The sequence below is a fragment of the Martes martes genome (assembly GCF_963455335.1).
Source record: "Martes martes genome assembly, chromosome: 1".
In the NCBI taxonomy this organism is placed as follows: Eukaryota; Metazoa; Chordata; class Mammalia; order Carnivora; family Mustelidae; genus Martes; species Martes martes.
Genome location: NC_137888.1, coordinates 213288500 through 213306683, shown reverse-complemented (window position 1 = coordinate 213306683; position 18184 = coordinate 213288500). Strand labels below are relative to the sequence as shown.

The 18184-nt window shown below is 61.7% G+C and overlaps 4 protein-coding genes across 21 annotated transcripts in view; 2 read left to right on the top strand and 2 right to left on the bottom strand.

Moving 5' to 3' along the window:
- Positions 1-2010: 2010 nt before the first annotated feature.
- Positions 2011-7721, bottom strand: NDUFA11 (NADH:ubiquinone oxidoreductase subunit A11). The gene is made up of 4 exons (XM_080809937.1): positions 7280-7721; positions 3756-3848; positions 3541-3663; positions 2011-2191 (listed from the first exon to the last, which is right to left on the bottom strand). The coding sequence occupies exons 1-4, from the start codon at positions 7374-7376 to the stop codon at positions 2079-2081; spliced, it is 426 nt and encodes a 141-aa protein (XP_080666063.1). The 5' UTR covers positions 7377-7721; the 3' UTR covers positions 2011-2078.
- A 793-nt stretch (positions 7722-8514) lies between these two features.
- On the top strand, positions 8515-10723 carry VMAC (vimentin type intermediate filament associated coiled-coil protein). Its single transcript, XM_080809927.1, has 2 exons — positions 8515-8741; positions 10061-10723. Exons 1-2 carry the CDS (start codon positions 8551-8553, stop codon positions 10377-10379), a joined length of 510 nt encoding a protein of 169 aa, XP_080666053.1. The 5' UTR covers positions 8515-8550; the 3' UTR covers positions 10380-10723.
- Positions 10724-13453: 2730 nt separating this feature from the next.
- Positions 13454-14975, top strand: CAPS (calcyphosine). Its single transcript, XM_080820163.1, has 4 exons — positions 13454-13684; positions 13759-13936; positions 14075-14281; positions 14355-14975. Exons 1-4 carry the CDS (start codon positions 13602-13604, stop codon positions 14454-14456), a joined length of 570 nt encoding a protein of 189 aa, XP_080676289.1. The 5' UTR covers positions 13454-13601; the 3' UTR covers positions 14457-14975.
- RANBP3 (RAN binding protein 3) overlaps positions 14914-18184 on the bottom strand; it is a 53249-nt gene continuing 49978 nt past the window's right edge. For all 18 annotated transcript variants that reach the window (XM_080820027.1, XM_080820015.1, XM_080820010.1 and 15 more), the window contains 3 exons: positions 16978-17120; positions 16375-16555; positions 14914-16268 (listed from right to left, as the gene is read on the bottom strand). In XM_080820027.1, the coding sequence (XP_080676153.1) occupies positions 16225-16268; positions 16375-16555; positions 16978-17120 (368 nt within the window). In that variant the 3' untranslated portion in view covers positions 14914-16224. The remainder of the gene's footprint in view (positions 16269-16374; positions 16556-16977; positions 17121-18184) is intronic.

The following is an 18184-nucleotide window of genomic DNA, read 5'->3' as shown; positions in this document are numbered from 1 at the left end:
TCCCAAGCAATGTGTGCGTCGGGGGACTGGATACTATAAACCAAAGCCCCCCCGCCTCGGGTCTGTGTGCGGGGCAGGATGATGTCAGTTCCTCATAGCCTCATAAATGTTTATGGACAAGGGGGTCTGGGCTCAGGGGTCCCTGGAGCCCAGCAGGCAGCCACTCCTTCCTGCCCCATTCTGGGGGGCCTGGCAGGCCTGCTCCAACACTGGCGGCCAGCCCAGAGAGGGGTGAGTAGGTGTCGAGCACAGCCCTGGTCTGAGCCAGCTAAAAGGGAAACTGAGGCTAGGAGGCAGGAAGGGGCTGGCTGGCTGTGAATTTTTGCTTTTCCTCTGGGACTTGGGCCTCACAAAGAGCCAGGGGCTGAGGATGGTGGTGGCCGTCAGTTAAGCGTCTGACTCTTGGTTTCAACTTGTGATCTCAGGGTCATAAGATCGAGCCCCGTGTCGGGCTCTGTGGTTAGTGTGGAGTCTGCTTGAGATTCTTTTTCTCTGCCTCCCCCATTCATGCTCATTCTCTTTCTAAAATAAAGGAGCCTGGGGGCTGAGGAAGGGTGTATGGGGAGGGGAGGCCTGGGCGGATCCGGCTGAGAAGTGACCGACTGCTGGGTCTTGACCAGGTCCCCCTCTTCCGGCCCTTGGTGACCACAGGCCCTACCCTCGGCACCAGGTCCATGGAAACGACTCACTGAAGCCCCCATTCAGCCTGCTGTGGCGGGCAGGAGGAATGAGGAGTGGGAGGGAGAGGACGCTGGCCTGGAGAGGGGCAGGGATACAGCCCAACTCCTCCACCGCCCAGGGCTGGGGCCACGCATCGCTGGGCTCTGCCCCCTGCTGGCTGCTGCAGGGACACGCCTGCCTGGTGCGGGAGCCTAAGGACCCGTCCCCACTCAGAATGCACGGAAGGCGTGCTTCCCTCTTCCTTGAACACTGCTGAGGGAGGGACCCTGTTGTCCACACCTGCCCCCGAGAATAAAGGCAGTACAGAACCAGGAGCTGGGACTCCGGTGCAGGTCTGGGACCCCAGAGTGCTCTCGGGGCTTGCCAGGTGTACCTCCCCTTCCAGCCTTTCTCAGGCCGGTGCCCACCCTGGCGGGAGACCTGGAGTGGCCATGGGGCAGTGAGGTGGTGCTGGCCGCAGCCAGCAGGGCCTGGGGCCCTCATGTACTGGATCTGAGCTGCCCGACATCCGGCTGAGTGATGACCCGGTGGGGACGGAGGAAAGCAAGGCCTCCGGTCTGCCTTCTGACCACATTGTTCCCAGGGTGGGCTGCAGAGGAGAGAGGGGGTGGGAAGGGGGTGAGAAAGGGGCATCAGGGCCCGGCTCCTGCTGCCTCCAGTGCCCAGACCCTGCCAGGACCCCATCCCCGCGCACGCACAACCCCGCTCCCCAGGGTAAAGCCCGGAGAGCCCTAATTTATGGCCCGCCGCGACACGCTGCAGCAAGCCTTCCTTCGCGGTTGCCAGAGCGCCCGGCCAGAGCCAGTTCTGCAGAACGCGGGGGGCAGGGCCGCGCCAGCATTCCGGGGCTGCGTAAATCACTGGGCCTGACAGGAGGTGGCTGGCGAGGATCAGGGTGCTTCTCTGGGCCCCACCACGGGCCCCTGCTTTGCAGGCTCCTGGTGGCCTGTCAGCCACCTGCCTGTCGCACAGGGACAAGGCTCCTGGGCCCTCCTGTCTGGGGTGCTCTGCTCCAGTGCCCAAGAATTTGGAGTCAGGCCCTGCGTGGGCCCTGGGTGTGTCTTCCACACGCTGTTGGCTTTGGGGGGGTGCCCAGAGACGGGATGGCCTGGGACCTGCAGGGGGGCTGCAGGGAGGGCTGTGGGGGGGGCGCTGCACAGCTCCTGTCTTCAGGGCCCAGCTGGCGCCGCTGGCCCTGCCGGAATAAACCCGGAGGCCTTCTGTCCTGGTCCCCTGCCGGGCTGCTGCTGGCATGTCACTGTCAGCTAGCCTGCCGGGGACGGGGCTTCACCCCAGAGAGCCGGAGAGGAGGGGAGGGAGACGCACACGAACAAGTATACACAGAATTTATTTCTCTCTGCTTCGGAACCTGCCCGCAGACCCAGGAGGCGGTGGGACTACACCTTGGGCGCCGCGACGAGCTTCCAGCCCTCCAGCTGGCCCATCTTGAGCAGCGCGGCCGTCATGCCCATGTACGCGCAGGCGGCGGCTCCGACCCCGTAGCTGTGGGCTGTCAGTCGGGAGGGTGGCGTCAGGCGTGCGTGGGGCTCCCCCACGGCCACCCAGGAGCCCCAGGGCACGCCCTTCTCTTGAGATATAGGGGATGGGGCTGTGGGCTCCTCGAGGACTAAGTCCGGTGACCCTCGGCTGAAGATGTGTGCGGAAACCCGGCAACCGGGAACCTAGGCTGTCGGTCTGGGTGTGGGGAGGGGGGCACCCGCGCTCGGTCGAGTCTGAGCTGGTGCCCTGGCTGCAGGTGCTAGGCCCTCTATTTGCTCTGTGGGCCGTGAAAGCAAGAGCGCAGGGGGCCCCTGCTTGCCTGAGGGCTGTCGCTGGGCAGGGAGGCCAGCCTGCTGAGGGCAGGGCTCACCCCCTTGGCAGGTTGGGGGTGTGTGTGTCAAACCCTAGGATGTGCAGACCTCCCTCCACCATGCCCTCCTGCCGGACTGGAACCTTCCACCAAGCACTGGCCGGCTGGTGGGCCACAGCAATCGCTAGGCCTGAGGCTGCGGGAGGTGGAGAGAACGCTGTCTGCTCTGGGTTCCCAGTGGCTCCGGTGTGCAAGGCTGGTGTTGGGTTCCCGGCCTGCCTCCCACTAGGGAGGGACGCTCTGCTGGTTCCCATGTGACCTCGGACCACCCAAGCACCCTGAGCTAGTCCGCGCCTTTCTAGGTGGGGACGGGGAGTGTAGCTCCCCCGCGGGGCTGTGTGTTTGGTCAGGCAGGGTTCTGGGTGCTGCGAGAGGGACGGCAACATAAGAACCGTGCACGGTCTCCACGCTCGTGGGGCAGGGGCAGAGCCAGGCAGTGGCCTAGTGTTCTGTGACAAGGGGCAGCAAGGGAGGGCGATATGGAATGAGGGCAGTGGGGGTCCCAGATCACACACAGTGGGGTTTGGACAGTGACAGAGGGAGCTGTGCTGACATCTGGGGCAACAGCACTCCAGGAAGTGGGCATAGCACATGCAAAGGCCCGTGGGCAGGACTGGGCCTGGCTTGGAGGACAGCAAGGCAGCTTGGGTGGCTTGTACAGAGCGAGCAAGGGGGAGAGGGGAGGAGGGGAGGGCAGAGGGGACAGGGCAGGTCATGCTGACCCTTGGGGGTCAGGCTGAACGCCACTGGGAGCCACAGGGAGCTGTATGGGCTTGGTGAGGTAGATATGCAGCAGGTGCTTACGCAAGGCAGCTCTTAGTACTGAACTGGCTGGTGACAGAGGTTCAAAGTCACGGGAAGGTTTCACGGGGACTGCCCCCTCCTCTGCAGGGCAAGCGTCCCAAACACCTAGGCCCCACCTGGTCCCTGGTCTGGGACAGAATGGGGGGTTGTGGTCAGGGGAGGTCAGGGGTGGGGGGCTCACTCACTGCGTGCTCCCAGGGTCAGGCCTCCGGCACAGCCTCCAATGAAGTAGTTCAGGGGGTCGTCGGGCTTCTCTCGGACCTGGGCGCTGAGGCAGGAGGTAAGGCCAAATATGGCTCCGATGGCGGCTGTTGGGGTGCGGGTCGGGGGGTGAGCGCTGAGTCAGGGCCCAGGGGCCAGTGCCACGAGGGCCCCTAAGGAGCCGCCAAGGCTCGCTCACCTGCAGTAAATGTGTACCGCCCTGTCCTCGCCACCCCCTCCAGGAAGGAATCCGGGGGCTGGAGTATGACACTGTAGGCAGAGACGATCAGGCCTGTGGAACCAGAGAGGGGCAGGTGTGTCGGACCAGGGCCTGGGCGCTGAGACCAGGAGTGCCCCTGGCTGGGGGCAGACCCCTCCACTATCAGAGAAACCCCTTCTCCCTCTCTCCCCATGGCGCCCGGAAGGAAGCTCCTAGCACCATCCCTTCACCCAGGAAGGCGCTGTTCTGAGGTTTACCCAGGGTCCCACACCGGGCCGCCACGGTGGGATTCCAACCCCGTCTACTGCTCCAAGCGCTGGGCTCTCATCCCCACCTCTGGGCCCCAGGCCTCTCTCCTCAAGGCCTGACTGGGCCAGGGCCCTTCGCCCTCCACAGCGCACCCGGTCCAGCCTGCAGCAGACACGAGAACAGGCCCGGGGGCCACGTGGAGGGGCTGCTCTCCAGCCTCAAGGGGCAGCACAGACACCACGGTCGCGCCCCACCGGGCTTGGCGTCCGGGTCCTGCTCCCCACTCCCAGCCAAGGCTGCGTTCTCCCATGGGGCCCAGGGCTCCCTGGCGGAGACTTGGCTCCCGGGGCTGCCAAGGCTGCTGCTCATCACCCTTGGGCCCCCTCCCTGCTGGCAGCTCGGGCCTGGGCCCATCCCTCACACCTGGCTGGCTCGGCAACCGCTCCCGCCCACCCGGCCTCGACACTCTTGGTCAGCTTTTCCATCTCTGCTCGCCCTCGCCTCCCTGCCTGACACTGGCTCTTACGCATGAGGGGCCTGGCAGGGGCTGGGCCTGGAGCTGAATGCCAGGTGGGTGGTGAGGCCCGAGGCTCTGTCCTGAGGCACCCTGAGCAAACACTGGCCCGGGGTTGGTGTGTGGGTCTGGGGTGAGGCCAACGCAAGGCCCTGGGCAGAAATTCCTCAGTGGGGGGCAGACCAGGGCCCACCTGGCTGGCTCCAAATCAACAGAAACAGCCCAACACAGAGCTCCCCATGCCCCAGCTGACCCTGCTCAGGCAGACAACACAGCCCCCCCTGCCCTGCAGACCCGCGGCATGGCCCAGTCACCACAGGGACCTCCCAGGGCCAGCCTGTCCCAACCCGTCTGCCAGCTCACATTCCATGCTGCACACAGACCGTGCCCCCACCATCCTAATCCCCGCGGAAGTCCTAGAACTGGGATTGGATGACCCGGAAGCCCCCGATTATCCCAGGACAAAGACCGCCCCACCCCAACTGTCTCCTAGCAATCATCCAATACAGTGACCTACCACAGGTGTGGTCTCTACTGCCTCTACTGTGATCTCTACTGCCTCAGACCTTTCCATGGCCCGCCGTCACCCCGCAAAAGGCCCCCTTCCCAACCCCACCTGCTCCTGGCTCTCTATCAGCCTCCAGCAGTGACCTCCGGACACAGTGCAACACGCTCCGCCCACCCGCCCTCCCCATCCCTCCCTTCCTTCACAGGGACTGCAGGCTGTCATCCCTTGTCACAGTCACTGTGTTCACATTCATTCATCCATCCCGCACCCATCCAGCCACAAGAGTCACTGGGTGACTTCACTCATTCATCCACTTGATTCATTCAGGGTCACTGTGCCCACCCCGGGTGCTGAGGCTCCCTTTCCTCCAGGAAAGCAAGCAGGAAACAAGAGTGTTCTCTCACTGAAGCCTGAGGGGAGGCAGGGAGGTAAGGAAGGATCCAGGAGTCCTGTGGAACTGGCCAGTGAGAGAGAATGCAGGCGGGCAAAGTGAGAGACACACACACACACACACACACACACACAGAGCAACACCCTGAAAGGCTCACGGGAGCCGGTGACCACCACAAATCTGAGCTGCCTGGCACAGACCTCTGTCAAAGTCCCCACCCACACTCCCTCAAAGACCTTCCAGCAAGCCCCCCGAAGCTCCTCACTCTCAGCAACACCCCACTCCTGGAACGTGCTCTGTCTCCCACAACGGCCTCCTGGGATTTCAGTCCACCCCCCATGGCCTGCGCATTTGTGATCACAAGTGCGCACTCCTACTCACAAACACCAACAGTAGTGTCTTTCTCAGGTTCAAAATCCCTTAAACCACCCACTTCCCCAAATCTCCCCGAAGGCCCCCCGTGCCCCTCAGGCCACCCCCCCCACTTTAATTCCCCTTTAGACACAACGATGAGCCTCCCCAAAGTCCTGCCAGGCATTCCCCAATGTCAGCATCTCCCTAGAAGAATGTGCCAGAATAACGTCTCCCTGCACTGGTCCAATCCTGCACCTCGCAACCCTCTCCAAAGGCCCCCCAGAGACCCTGCCACACACCTCTAGTGTCCCGACAACTCACCATTCAAGCAGATGCCATGTAAGTCATCCCCAGAGACTCCCCATCCACCCTCTCTCCTGAGGCCCCTCCACAGGGACCCTGCACACACAGTCCTTGCCCCAGCCACCCCCAGGAGCAGATCAGCAGACGTGGATTTGCACACCGGCTCGAAAATGCCCTGGGGGTAGTCCACACACCTCCCTGACCTTCAGTTTCCACCCCTGAAAACTGGGCACAATAATTGTTGATCTCAGGAAAGGAGGGCGATGATTACCCTTGATCAAATGCCTCCCAGGGGAGACTCAACTTCTGCCAGGCCTCGTTTCAGGAGCTGGAGATAGGGAGGTGGCCAAAACCGTCATTCCTACTTCTCAGAGAGAATGGAAGGGGTGAGATGCTGAGGTGTCCCCTGCAGGAGAGTGCCAGGGCTGAGTCCCCTTCTGTCCTCCCAAGGCTACCCTTATAGTAGCCCCGGACCCATCTCACCTGTGACCTCCTCGGCACCACTACGACCCTTCTGGTGGTCTCAGTAAAGGCTTCAGATAACCCTAACCATCCCATTCTCCTGAACCCTAAAAAGACTTGATCTCAACGTTCTCAAACTTCTGTACCCGCCCGGAGACACACCAATAATTACCCATGATTCTCCCAAATAACCTCAACTTCGTTAACTCTCCTGAATCCCCAGCTCCTTTGACCTCAAGAATGGCCTTCTGCCACTCAACGACTTCTCCAGAGCCTGGGGGCAGCTTCAACAATAACCCCCAAATCCCAGCCCCCGGCAACCGCTTCTGACGATCCCAGTGGCCAGCCTGTCACACGTACCACTTCGCGGTGTCCTCCAACCCTGCCGGACCTCCTTCACACAAGAGTTCCTCAGGGCCGCCTCAGACACCCCCACGACGACCACGTGTCACCCCGTGAGATACCCAGCGCTCCTGCCACCCCCTCCGACAGCTCCCAGTGACCCCGTGGCCTTCCTGCGCCCTCTGAATTAGCCCAACACCCCCCACAGAGTCTATCTCGTACAAGAGCTCCCCAGCAACCCAGGGCCGCCCTAGATACCCCGGCGACAACCTTACACCACCTGCGAGACCCCTCCAGCGCCCCGGGACGCCCTGGGACCGCCCCCAGCGATTCTATGACCTCCCTGCATCCTCTGCCCTCGGGGCCCGGCCGGCGCTCACCAGCGGCACCACTGATTGTGGTGCTGGCGTAGGTCTTGCGGTGGCACTCGGTGCCATCGGGGATGTCCAGGTATCGCTGAAGAAGAGTCCGCGCCATAACTGCGAACCCCCGACCCCTCACCACACAAGCCTGCCGGCTCCCCGCGCCCAAGGGCAGCCGCCGCTTGTTCTCGCGAGACTTCCTGGGCGGCGCGCGCAACCTCTCGGACGCAGGGCTCGACAACAAGCGTGCAACTTTATTGAACGCCGCGGACACAGACACGGCGGCGCGCACGCGCCGAGTCGGGACTGGCGTCAAGGAAGCACGCGTGCATCCCCAGCCGACTTCATCAAGGAGAAACTGAGGTCAGCCAGATTCAGTGAAGGCAGAGGTCGGTAGTTCCAACTCAGAAGGTCCTAGGTTAGGAAACGTTGACTGCCGGAGGTGGGGCCTAATCCAGGGGCGGGTTATGACCGGTACTAGGCCTATCTCCAAGCGCAGATTCGGGTGCGGGGCGGGGCTCCACTTGATAGGAGCAAGATGTAGCTCTGGGGCGGAGCACAGCGCAAATGTGACCACTCCCAGCGCCAGAATCTGCGTGGGGGCGTGGTCACGCCCTGCCGGTCCCCAAGCCGGGTTCTGAAGCGCGTGCGACTATTTTGGGGCGTGGCCAGGTTCGGGGGCGGGCAGAGGTACCGATCTCAGGGCTAGGATTTTAGCGGGACACCAGTTGTGCCCACCTTGTGGCTGGCTTGTCCAAGCCCTGGGCCAGAGGATCTCCGCGTTAGACTTGGGGGCAAGGCCAGAACCGGGGACACGCCCCGAAAGGGACTTGGCCAATCCAGAGCTGTATATTTGCTTAAGGGGCGTGGCCGTGGCCGTTGGGGTGGATCTGAGAGAGGCGAAGCCTGGGGCGTGGTCAGGCTTCCAGGCCCTCAGGACCCAGACCAATGCTGGTGTTGCCTTCTCAGTGGGGCGGGGCCTGTCTCGAAGGAGTGACCAGTCCCGTTGCAGGAGCCTGAACGGGGCGCGCCGCCGAGGATGCCGGCCCCCCTGGGGGCGTGGCCTGTCAGGTCCTTGGCCAATCTTAGAGTTAGGCGGGGCTCAGGGGCGGAGTCTCGAGGTGCCGGGACCAGTGAGGGTGTTTGGGTTTGAGGAGGGCGCGACCCATCGTGTCGCGGCCAATCGCGCCGAGGTCCTGAGCGGGCCTCTGGGGGCGTGGCCCGCCGGGGGCGTGGCCCGGGGGCGTGGCCCGGGCCGGTTCCGGGCCGCCGGGGACCGCGCCGGGGCCATGTCGGCGCCGCCGCCGCTGCAGATCCGCGAGGCGAACGCACACCTGGCGGCTGTGCACCGGCGCGTCGCGGAGTTGGAGGCGCGGCTGGACGCGGCGGAGCGTACAGTGCGCTCCCAGGCCGAGCGCCTGGCCCGCCACGACCAGCAGCTGCGCGCTGCCCTGGACGAGCTGGGCCGCGCCAAGGACTGGTGAGGCCCGGGGTGGGCCAGGTGGACTTCTCTGAGGTGGGCGGAGGCGGAGCCGAGACTGGAAAGGGTGGAGAGGCGCGGGAGCCGTGTGCAGTCACGTGCGGGCTGGACTACTGGTGGGATCGAAAAAAACACCAGAAAACTCGAATCACTGGCACGTAAAGTTAAGAGGTTATCACACAAGTGCAGATTTCTAACTTAGAGCTCACTTTTCCACAATGCAAAATCGGCTTTTTCCGAGTGGCGCAGGGGTCACCGACCTCCTAGGCACTGGGATCTATGGCAGGTTCTGGAGCAGAGAAGAACCCCTCTGGTTTTGAAGAGGCGCTGAGAATTGAAAGGGGTGTGACAAGTGCTCGGGGAGGAGGGAGGTCAGGGGCCCGGTGGGAACGGAGCTGGTTGGATTAATTCATCCATCTTTACTGAGTACCTACTGTGTCAGGCACTGTGCTGGGCGCTAGAGCACACGAGTGAGACCTACGTAGCACAGCCCTTAGGCAGACACATCACTAGGCAGTTACAACATTGGGTGGTTGGGGTTGTGATGGAAAGGCACATGGGGTTCTGAGGGGGCCTAGATGGAAGGCTTCCTGTAAGAGGAGCCATCTAGGGATGCCTGGGTGGCTCAGTGGGTTAAGCCTCTGCCTTCCACTAGGGTCATTATCCCAGGGTCCTGGGATTGAGCCCGCTGTCACGCTCTCTGCTTGGCGGGAGCCTGCTCCCCGCCCCACCCCTGCCTACTTGTGATCTCTGTCAGATAAATAAATAAAAAATCGTAAAAAAAAAAAAAAAGAGGAGCCATCTAAGCTGAACAACAACTCGGAAAAGATGTAGGGAAAAAGAGAATTGCAGGGAAGCAATCAGGGGGTTTTAGTCTGTTTTGGCTGCTATTACAGAATGCCACAGGCTGGGGGGCTTAAACAACTGAAGATTTCTGCTCACAGTTCTGGAGGCTGGGAAGTCCCACAGGCAGATTCAGTTCCTGGCTTGCAGATCGTCCTCTTCTTGCTGTGTGCTCACAAGGCCAGAGAGCAAACTCTCTGGTGTATCTTCTTACAAGGGCACTAATTCTATGAGGGTCCCACTCTCATGAGCTCATCCCAAAGGCTCCATCTCCAGATACATCGCGTGGGGGGGGGTGTGTGGCTAGGGATTCAACATAAGAATTTTGAGGGAACACATTCAATCCGTAACAAGGGGGTCTTGAAGCAGGAGCATGGCCTTTATCCTGATGGGGAGCCCCGGGAAGTCAGGGGCAGGGAGGAGGAGAATCTCTGGTCCCCTCAGTACCGTAACTGCCCTGTCTTGCCTTCCGCCAGTGAGATTGCGGCTCTCCAGGAGCAGCTGCTGACCTCCGAAGCCACTGTCCACAGCCTGCAGGCCGCTGTACGCCAGAGGGATGAGCTCATTGGGCAGCTGCAGCCCCGGGCGGAGCTGCTGCAGGACATCTGCCGTCGCCGGCCACCCCTGGCCGGGCTGCTGGGCGCCCTGGCGGAGGCTGAACGCCTGGGGCCCCTGCCAGCCAGAGACCCCAGCCACCCACTCCCTGGTGGGCCCAGTCCACGCCTTGCCAACAGCACTGGGGAAGAGGAGAACAGGGACCACCTGCAGCCTGCAGTGTTTGGGACCACGGTGTGAGCCCTGGAGCACAGATGACACAATGGAGACACAGTTCCACTGCTGTGGGTGTCCTTGGGGGTCACCAGTGTCCCAGAGGAAGCCGCGTGACAGAGCCATAATCCTTTGCAAGCATCAAAACCTGCTAAAAAGTCATAGATTTCAAACAGGCAGCCCAAGGCCCAAAGGCATATTTAGCCCAGACAGGTTTTTTTTTTTTTCTTTTTTAAAGATTTTATTTTTAAGTCATCTGTAGCTACACCCAATGTAGGGTTTGAACTTACAACCCTGAGATAAAGAGTCGCATGTTCTACCAACTGAGCCAGCCGGGCACCCCCCCTCTTTTTTTTTTTTTTTTAACAAAACTTTACATCAATCAACTTGTTGAAAAAATTGGCAACGTTTCACAAAAATCTGGATTTCTGGCTTCAGTCTTGGCCATGCCTGCTTGGATCTGAGCTCAGGGTACCCTCTTTAGCCAAAGTGTGAGGCCCACTTGGCTGCCTCATCTCTCTTAGGGCTGCATGTCTGGCCCAGAAGCATCTGGGTTTGAGATCTCCTGCCTGTGCAGGCAGATGGCATCAAGTTTTTCTCCCCCTAACCCCCTGCCCCGATTTTTGGTCCTTCTGAAGCATCCCTCACCCCAGGCTAAAGCTTCCTTATTCTTCGTCGCAGACAAGAACGGGGAACCTCAAGACTTGTGCCGGTTTGCACTGGTTATATGAAGATGAACTTTTAATCCTAGATTCTTTCCCTTAAGCCTGCCTGCCTGTCAACCTTTAACCTGGAAGAGGGCGGGCGGCCGGGTTAGGGTGCTGCCCCAGGGAGAGCTCAGGCATCCCTTTCTGCTGGCTGTTCCGTCCGCTTGGACTGCTCTTCCCCCAGATGTCACATGAGCCATTCCTTGTCACTCAGATCTTTGCGTAGAGGTGACCTTTGGGGGGGTGGGGGGGCCTTCCCTGCCTACCCCTGCTGTTACCCATGGTTTTCTTCAGGGGATGTCCTGTCACCAGAGTGTAAGCTACCTGAGGCCAGCACTTTTGTTCTTTGTTCTTTATCACCAGCGCCAGGGGCACCCTGGGACCTCGGACCTCAGTAGGAACAGGATGGGGTTTGTGGGCCCTGAAGGGAGCCAGGGGCCCCCAGCACATCTGATGCGGTCCCAGCCAGTTCGGCTTTTCTAGCAAACAGCTCGCTCCTTTTGATATTCCCTGGAGAATCTATTTTTAAACTCCTTATTTCTATGCTGCTCTTCTTGGCCAGAGACGTTCAGGGTGCCTTCCTCCCCTCCCCCAACCAAACCAGGGAACCCCGTGCCTTTCTCTGCCCAGCCGGGTCCCACGTCTTCTTGCCTCCTTACTCAGGGAACCGTCACACCAGGAACCGCTGAGGGGCAGGGCCTGTTTTGGCCTGGGAAGGTCGTTGTCCGGCCCCAGCCCTCAGGATGGTGCTGCCGGCCTGCCTGGTGTCGAACAGTGACCCCTCAGTGCAGTAACAATGGCCCCATTTTCTCTGGATCAATAAGGGGTGCTGCTTGTACGAGGGGAAGGCGGGCTGAGGCCTGCCTGAGTTTAAGAATAAACTGGATGATTTTCTCGCCTTGGTCCTTCCTCCTTTCTTCCTGTGTCGGGGCTGGAGAGGTGGCCCCGGGTGGGGTCCTGCTGGGTGGGGGGACACAAGTTACCGTCACGGGCACTCGTGTCTAATCTTTGCAGCCCAGGCTTCCCCATCGTACAGCTATGGAAAGTGAGGCTCAGGGTGGTGAAGTCAGCTGGCCTCGGGGTCGGGAGGGCCTGGGCCACTTCCAGTTTCCGGAGTGGTTACTGTCGACATTCTGATTCTCTTCAAACGAGGAGAGGCAAAAGCAGAGTTACAATAACTGTGGTGATCTTTTACATTTTCCTATGGGGAAAAAAAAGTGTGATTTTTATAACCCTCATGAAAAACACAATGGAGTATTTCTCTGCCCACTCGAAGAGTTATGGGCTGCAGCGAGCCACCAGAATGTCACTGCAGTTTTGCATAATGCCGACAGTGTCACATCAGCTGTGGCCTGACCCACAGTGCCCGGCTGCGTGCGACCCGTGGACTGGTTTCTGACAGCAGCAGCAACTTCCGACAGCACCATTGTGCCGTGTCCAAGTCCAGGCTTTGAAAAGCCTCTGATGACCTCTGGGTCTCTGTGGCAGATGGGTCCCCAAACGGGGCACACGTTTTACTTCCTGTTAATCCAGTGTCATTTTCCATCTTGCCAGTCGGTGGAACGCTTAGTCGGCGTCTCAATCGGAGGCCTTCTGTGATGGCGGCCTCGGTGTTTCTTGGATGCCATGGGGGGCCGGGGCCACTTCTTCATCTGCGACCGCAGTGCCCTGGCTCCGCCATCTTGTTAGGAGCAAGACCACCAAGTGATGTTTGAGAACTGAAAAAACCAACCACCAAAAGACCCATGTCGACAGAAACCCCACACTGGCCCTGGAAAAACTATCGGGAACTGCTTTGTCTGACGGAATGCTAGAACAGTCTGTAAGACCGCTGTCCTGGCTTGGCCACACCGGTCTGAGCACCAGGACAGGGGCCTGGGCCGCCTCAAGGCCTTTTGAACTTGGATCCCTCAGCAGCTTTGGCTGCTGCCCTTGGGAAAAGGAGCAGGGGACCAGTAGAGCCCAGAGAGGGGAGGAGAGCTGCTCCAGGTCACACAGGAATTGGGGCTTGAGCCTCCTCGGCATGGCCTTGCCTCTGTCTGGGACACTGTGGTCACTGTAGGGCTGCGGCCCATTTCTCCTTCTTGTGGCCAGGAAGGGGGACCACCCCCACTCCCTCTCTGGGTCTGGCTCTGTCCCAGACCTGGTCACTGCAAGGCTGGAAGTGACCAGGGCAGAGTGTGGGTGGTGGTGCCAGCGAGAGCACTGCCCTGTCCCTCTTGGCCCTGCCACTCCACGCGCCCCCCCCACCCCGGGCTGTGTCTAGAGCTATGAGGCACTGGCACAGTGAGGGTTACAGCTGGGGCCCCTCCCAGTCTCCTGAGCCACCATCCCTTAGCAACAGGCCTTCCAGGCAGGACGCGCTGCCAGCGCTGGGAGCCAGGAGCCAGAGGAGTGGCTGTCTGGACTCCAGGACAGTTGCAGGCCAGGTGAGCAGGCGGGTGGACAAGGCGGGCTCGTGGCACCGGACCAGAGCCCGGTCAGCCGAGTGGGAGTCCTTCTCAAACTCTCCCCTGGCCAGCTGCCCAGCGCCCGACCCGCCATGGATGCTGTGGACGCCACTGTGGAGAAGCTGCGGGCACAGTGCCTGTCCCGGGGGGCCTTGGGCATCCAGGGCCTGGCCAGGTGAGCTGTCCCCTTAAACCTTCTTAACCCCCAGCCCCAGGGACCACTTTTTAACTGCGCCCCGTACCCCTCAGGTTTTTCCGCCGCCTGGACCGGGACAGGAGCCGGACCCTGGACTCGGGGGAACTCCAGCGGGGCCTGGCCGAGCTGGGGCTGGTGCTGGACGCGGCTGAAGCAGAGGGCGTGTGCAGGCGCTGGGACCGTGATGGCAGCGGGACGCTCGACCTGGAGGAGTTCCTGAGGGCACTGCGGGTGAGGCCCTTCGCCCTGCTGTCGGAGGGGGCGGGGGGTGCTTCGGTGGGCTCGCCAATGTCTGTGCCGACCTTGGGTGCCCGGGAGCCCCAGACTGGGGTGCACTAGGCCCCCCAATCACTCCATGCTCCTTTCCAGCCCCCCATGTCCCCAGCCCGGGAGGCGGTCATTGCAGCTGCCTTTGCCAAGCTGGACCGCAGCGGGGACGGTGTGGTGACCGTGGACGACCTCCGTGGGGTGTACAGTGGCCGCGCCCACCCCAAGGTGCGAAGTGGGGAGTGGACCGAGGAGGAGGTGCTCTGCCGCTTCCTGGACAACTTCGACTCCTCCGAGAAGGACGGGCAGGTGGGTGCCCACAGACAGCCCCCCACCCTCTGCCTGGGTCTCTGGTCCCTGCTTAGAGCCTATCTGTCCCCAGGTCACGCTGGCTGAATTCCAGGACTACTACAGCGGTGTGAGCACCTCCGTGGACACAGATGAGGAGTTTGTGGCCATGATGACCAGTGCCTGGCAGCTGTGAGCCGTTCACACTTGCTCAGCGCCCCCCCCCGCCCCCACCCCAGAGCATAGGCCCTCACCCTGGCCCCTGAGCCAGGGCCTCGGGCTCAGCCCAAGGTGGAGGCCCCAGGACTGGCTGGATCGGGTCTTAGGACCCCAGGAAGCGAGGCCCTCCCTGTCCAGGCTATGCAGACCTTGGGCCTCAACAGAGCCGCTGCAGCTGCCCCCACCCCGCCGGGAGCCAGCCGGCCCCTGGGCAGGGAAGCAAACAGCCTTTCTGTGAAGCAAAGCTCAGCGTGGAGCCGGCCAGTCTTGGAAGGCAGCCAAGTTTAGTCACCTGCCCGGAGTTGGGGTGTGGGGTGTGGGGCAGGGGCTCGGGGTCTGCAGACAGGCCAGGCGGCTCTGAGAGGTGGAGGCTGTTCCTGGCCGGGCTGTCCGGCTTCCTGAGGCCCCTGGGGCATGCAGGAGGCCAGGGTTTTAGTTAAAAGTTTTAATGTAGTTCCCAAATACATTTCATATGACAATCTTACATAAATGTTCCAAAACACATGGGCATTATCTGGTTTTACTTGTCACTAGTTGGCTAAGGCTTAAAGCAGAGAAGTGTGACTGGGTCTGCTGGGAGGGCCTGTGGTGTCTTCCCGGGGCCCAGGCTGCACACAACCGAGCCGAGGCGCGGGCGGCACAGCTGTGGAGACAAAGCCTTCTGCTCACCCGACGGTGGGGTTGGGCACTGTCCTTGGAGCACCCTCGGGGCCCTGTGCACGGGGCCCTTCTTCACAGGCCGCCCCAGGTGGGCGAGGGCCGGCTGGCTCTTGGCCTCGCTCCTGTGTGTGCAGCGAGTACGGGAGACGGCCGGTTGCCTGGAACCAGCCCCCAGCCCGCCCCCTCGAAGGCCCCGCTAAGGTCCCTCCTCTGCCTCTCACAGAGGCCCCCTGGTCCTGGATGGTTTCGGGGGCAGTGATGTCGTCCAGGGCTGGGCAAGGAATGGCCAACAGCAAGAGGGTCTGTGCCTGGGCGCCAGGCGATGGCTGACCGACATGACGGGGAAAGGCAGGGGGTGGGTAGGGACCCTCCCAGGTCCAGTGACCCTGTTTTGAGGTAAGCTCTCCGCACGTCTGAGGCCCAGTCCCTCAATACCCCAGGACTGGCCCTGGAGCAAGCGTGGGTGGGGGACAAGTGGGGGCCTGACCCCACCCCAGCACAGAGGCCAGGAGCCCAGGGGGGAGGAGGATGTGGCCCAGGACGGAGCTGCGCCCGCTCAATGCACAGGAGAGTCTTAACCTCAGAAACCAAACACAAAGCCTTGGGGGAAAAAGATCTAAAAATACAAGCCCCGGATCAGAGTGTGGGAAACTGGATACGGTAGTTAACAGAGCGTCCAGCAGGCCCAGTGTTTATACTCGTGTGGACAGACCCGGTGGCCTGCGCGGGCGGCGGCGGCAGAGAGGCCGGGGACACGAGGAGGGAGGGGTGAAGAAACAGGGCGTCCCAGTCCCAGTGAGAAGCCGTGACAAGTCTTAATGTGCCATTTCAATTCAAAGGAGGGGGAGGGAAGAAATGTTCTTTTTCGTTTTGCTCATCAATATGATGAGGTCTCGTGTCCCAAACCACATTCAGGCAGTTCCCGAGTCTGCTTCTGAACGGGACATGCGGATCCGAACTGTGGCCAACCCAGCGGGGAGTGTGGTTCCCGAGCCCCGCGCCTCCACACTGCCGGCGGGGTGGGGCGGGCGGGTGGGCAGACAGACGGACAAAGCAGCAGGCTCGCGGGCAGCCGGCTCCCGGCGCTATGTGCTTCCGGCCGTCTGCCCCTCCCCTTCCTCGCCGGCACCTGTTGGGAAGCAGCGGCCTCACCGTCAGGTCCCTGCCCTGGCTGGAGCCCCATCCCCCAGGGTCAGGCTCCCCAACCCCCGCCAGGGCCGGGACCGCCGGCTCACCGCCTCCAGTGGCCCCCGATGGAGCCAGGACGTCCTCGTCACTGTCGTCCTCGTTGGACGGGGCTGCCCCGGGCTCAGGGGCGGGCATCTTGGCTTCCTGCTCTTGCTCCACGCGGCTGCGCAGGGCCAGGATGCGGTGGTGCAGGGCTGCGTACAGCTGGCCCGTGTCCTTGGAACTGGCCTGGGACAGGCGGAGGGAAGTGGCGGGCTGTAAGATCTCTTGGTCAGGGCGGCTGCTGCCCCCCAGTGATGGGATCCCATAGTCCCCGGCTGAGTCTGGGGAGGAGCCTAACCCTCTCTCCTCAACAAGCTCAGGGACAGTGGGCCGAAGCTCCAGGTGCCCCCGGGCCCGTCCTTCCCAGGGACTCCGAGCTTGCAGCTGGCATGGCACGTGGTGATGCGGGACCACTCCTGCCTCTCTTCCACGGATCCCTCTGGAAACTGGCGGGCCCAGAGGCCTCCCCCTTCGCAACCTGGCCCACACCGCCGGTGCAGAGCACCCCCGGAGGGGCAGTGCTTACTGCAGTCCTGCGGGGGCCGGGCTGAGTACTTCCTCTCCCCAGGTCAGCGGCAGTAGCCTTTCCCATCCCCAGGGCTACTCACGGAGATCAGGAAAACCTTCACGCCCTGGTCCTCAGTGTCCATGGCTGTGATGCGAATGCTCTTTTCACTGGCCTTGTCGATCTGCATCTGGGCCCAGAGCTTGGTGTTGAGGATCAGCCGCAAGCTGCCCTGGGTCCGCATCACTGCAACGGACAAGGCCACTCAGCCCTGGGCCCTGACCCCCACCCCACAGCCAGCTAGGAGAAGAGACACATCCTGGAAAGGAAACCACCACGAGGGCAAAACCCCACAGTTCTCTCAAGGTCCACATAAGCTGCCTGCCAGTCTGCTGAGCCCCACCGCTGGGGGCCAGCCCTGCACCACCCAGCTCCCTCATGGCCACGTCCACCACGGGGAGGGTTCTGCTGGTCCACCCAGCAGGTGCTAGGATGGTGGCTCCCTTGGGGAAGGGGGATGATTAGGTGGGAGGCAGGGTCAGAGAGGGACGTTTGGGGGCTGTGACACTGTCATGTGACACGCTGCCTAGAAGGCAGATGCCCCCTGACTGCCCCATTCACAGGCCGAGCCCCAGCCCCTACTCTGCAATTTTTTTTTAGAAAAAACGTTGAGGCCAATGGCTGCTTAGAGCTTCCACCAAGAGCGAGATAGAGACAGACTGAGACTGGAGAAAAAGAGGGTACACACCTTCTTCCTTCTCTGGAAGTACGCGTCACATCCACCCAAGGCCGCCGTCAGCCTGTCTGCTTTCTCAGAGTCCATCCTCCCCGCAAGTGCCCTGACCCCGTGCACACGGCGGCGACACCTTGTCTTCCCACCAGCCAACTTCTCCCCACCCCAACCCGGGGCCCGAGATGGAACAGTGTGGGCCAGCTCAGGGAGGCTGCGGGTGGGGTCCTGGGCTCCAAATGACTACCCCGTGTGCACTCCCTGAGCCTCCTGCGAGCAGTGGGCCCACCGCTGAGGCACGCGTGGAGCAGCTGGGATGGGCTGGGGAAGGTGTGTGGCAAGGACCACAGGCTGTCTGGGGCTGTTTGATTTCTTATTTTCCCTCTCCATCGTAAAACCGCCAGCACTTGAATTATTAGAAAACACGTGTAAGAGTTGCTAAGTAGGTAGTTTCATTTACTGTCACACTCATAAAGAGGACAGTCACGGAAGAGCTGGCAGCAAGGGCCTCGGGATGGGGCCCGGGCCTGCAGGCCGCGGGTGCTGGGGCTCTCTGGTGGGGACCTGCGTGGGGATTCTG

What these genes read in the sequence shown, in the direction of transcription:
- VMAC (XM_080809927.1), top strand. Translation starts at nt 8,551, where the DNA reads ATGTCGGCGCCGCCGCCGCTGCAGATCCGCGAGGCGAACGCACACCTG. An exon ending in CTGGGCCGCGCCAAGGACTG is followed by an intron (nt 8,742 to 10,060) that starts GTGAGGCCCGGG and finishes GCCTTCCGCCAG; the next exon opens with TGAGATTGCGGCTCTCCAGG.
- CAPS (XM_080820163.1), top strand. Translation starts at nt 13,602, where the DNA reads ATGGATGCTGTGGACGCCACTGTGGAGAAGCTGCGGGCACAGTGCCTG. An exon ending in GGCATCCAGGGCCTGGCCAG is followed by an intron (nt 13,685 to 13,758) that starts GTGAGCTGTCCC and finishes CGTACCCCTCAG; the next exon opens with GTTTTTCCGCCGCCTGGACC. An exon ending in CCTCCGAGAAGGACGGGCAG is followed by an intron (nt 14,282 to 14,354) that starts GTGGGTGCCCAC and finishes ATCTGTCCCCAG; the next exon opens with GTCACGCTGGCTGAATTCCA.
- NDUFA11 (XM_080809937.1), bottom strand. Translation starts at nt 7,376, where the DNA reads ATGGCGCGGACTCTTCTTCAGCGATACCTGGACATCCCCGATGGCACC. An exon ending in GCGGTACACATTTACTGCAG is followed by an intron (nt 3,664 to 3,755) that starts GTGAGCGAGCCT and finishes GCACCCCAACAG; the next exon opens with CCGCCATCGGAGCCATATTT. An exon ending in CCTGACCCTGGGAGCACGCA is followed by an intron (nt 2,192 to 3,540) that starts GTGAGTGAGCCC and finishes CCCGACTGACAG; the next exon opens with CCCACAGCTACGGGGTCGGA.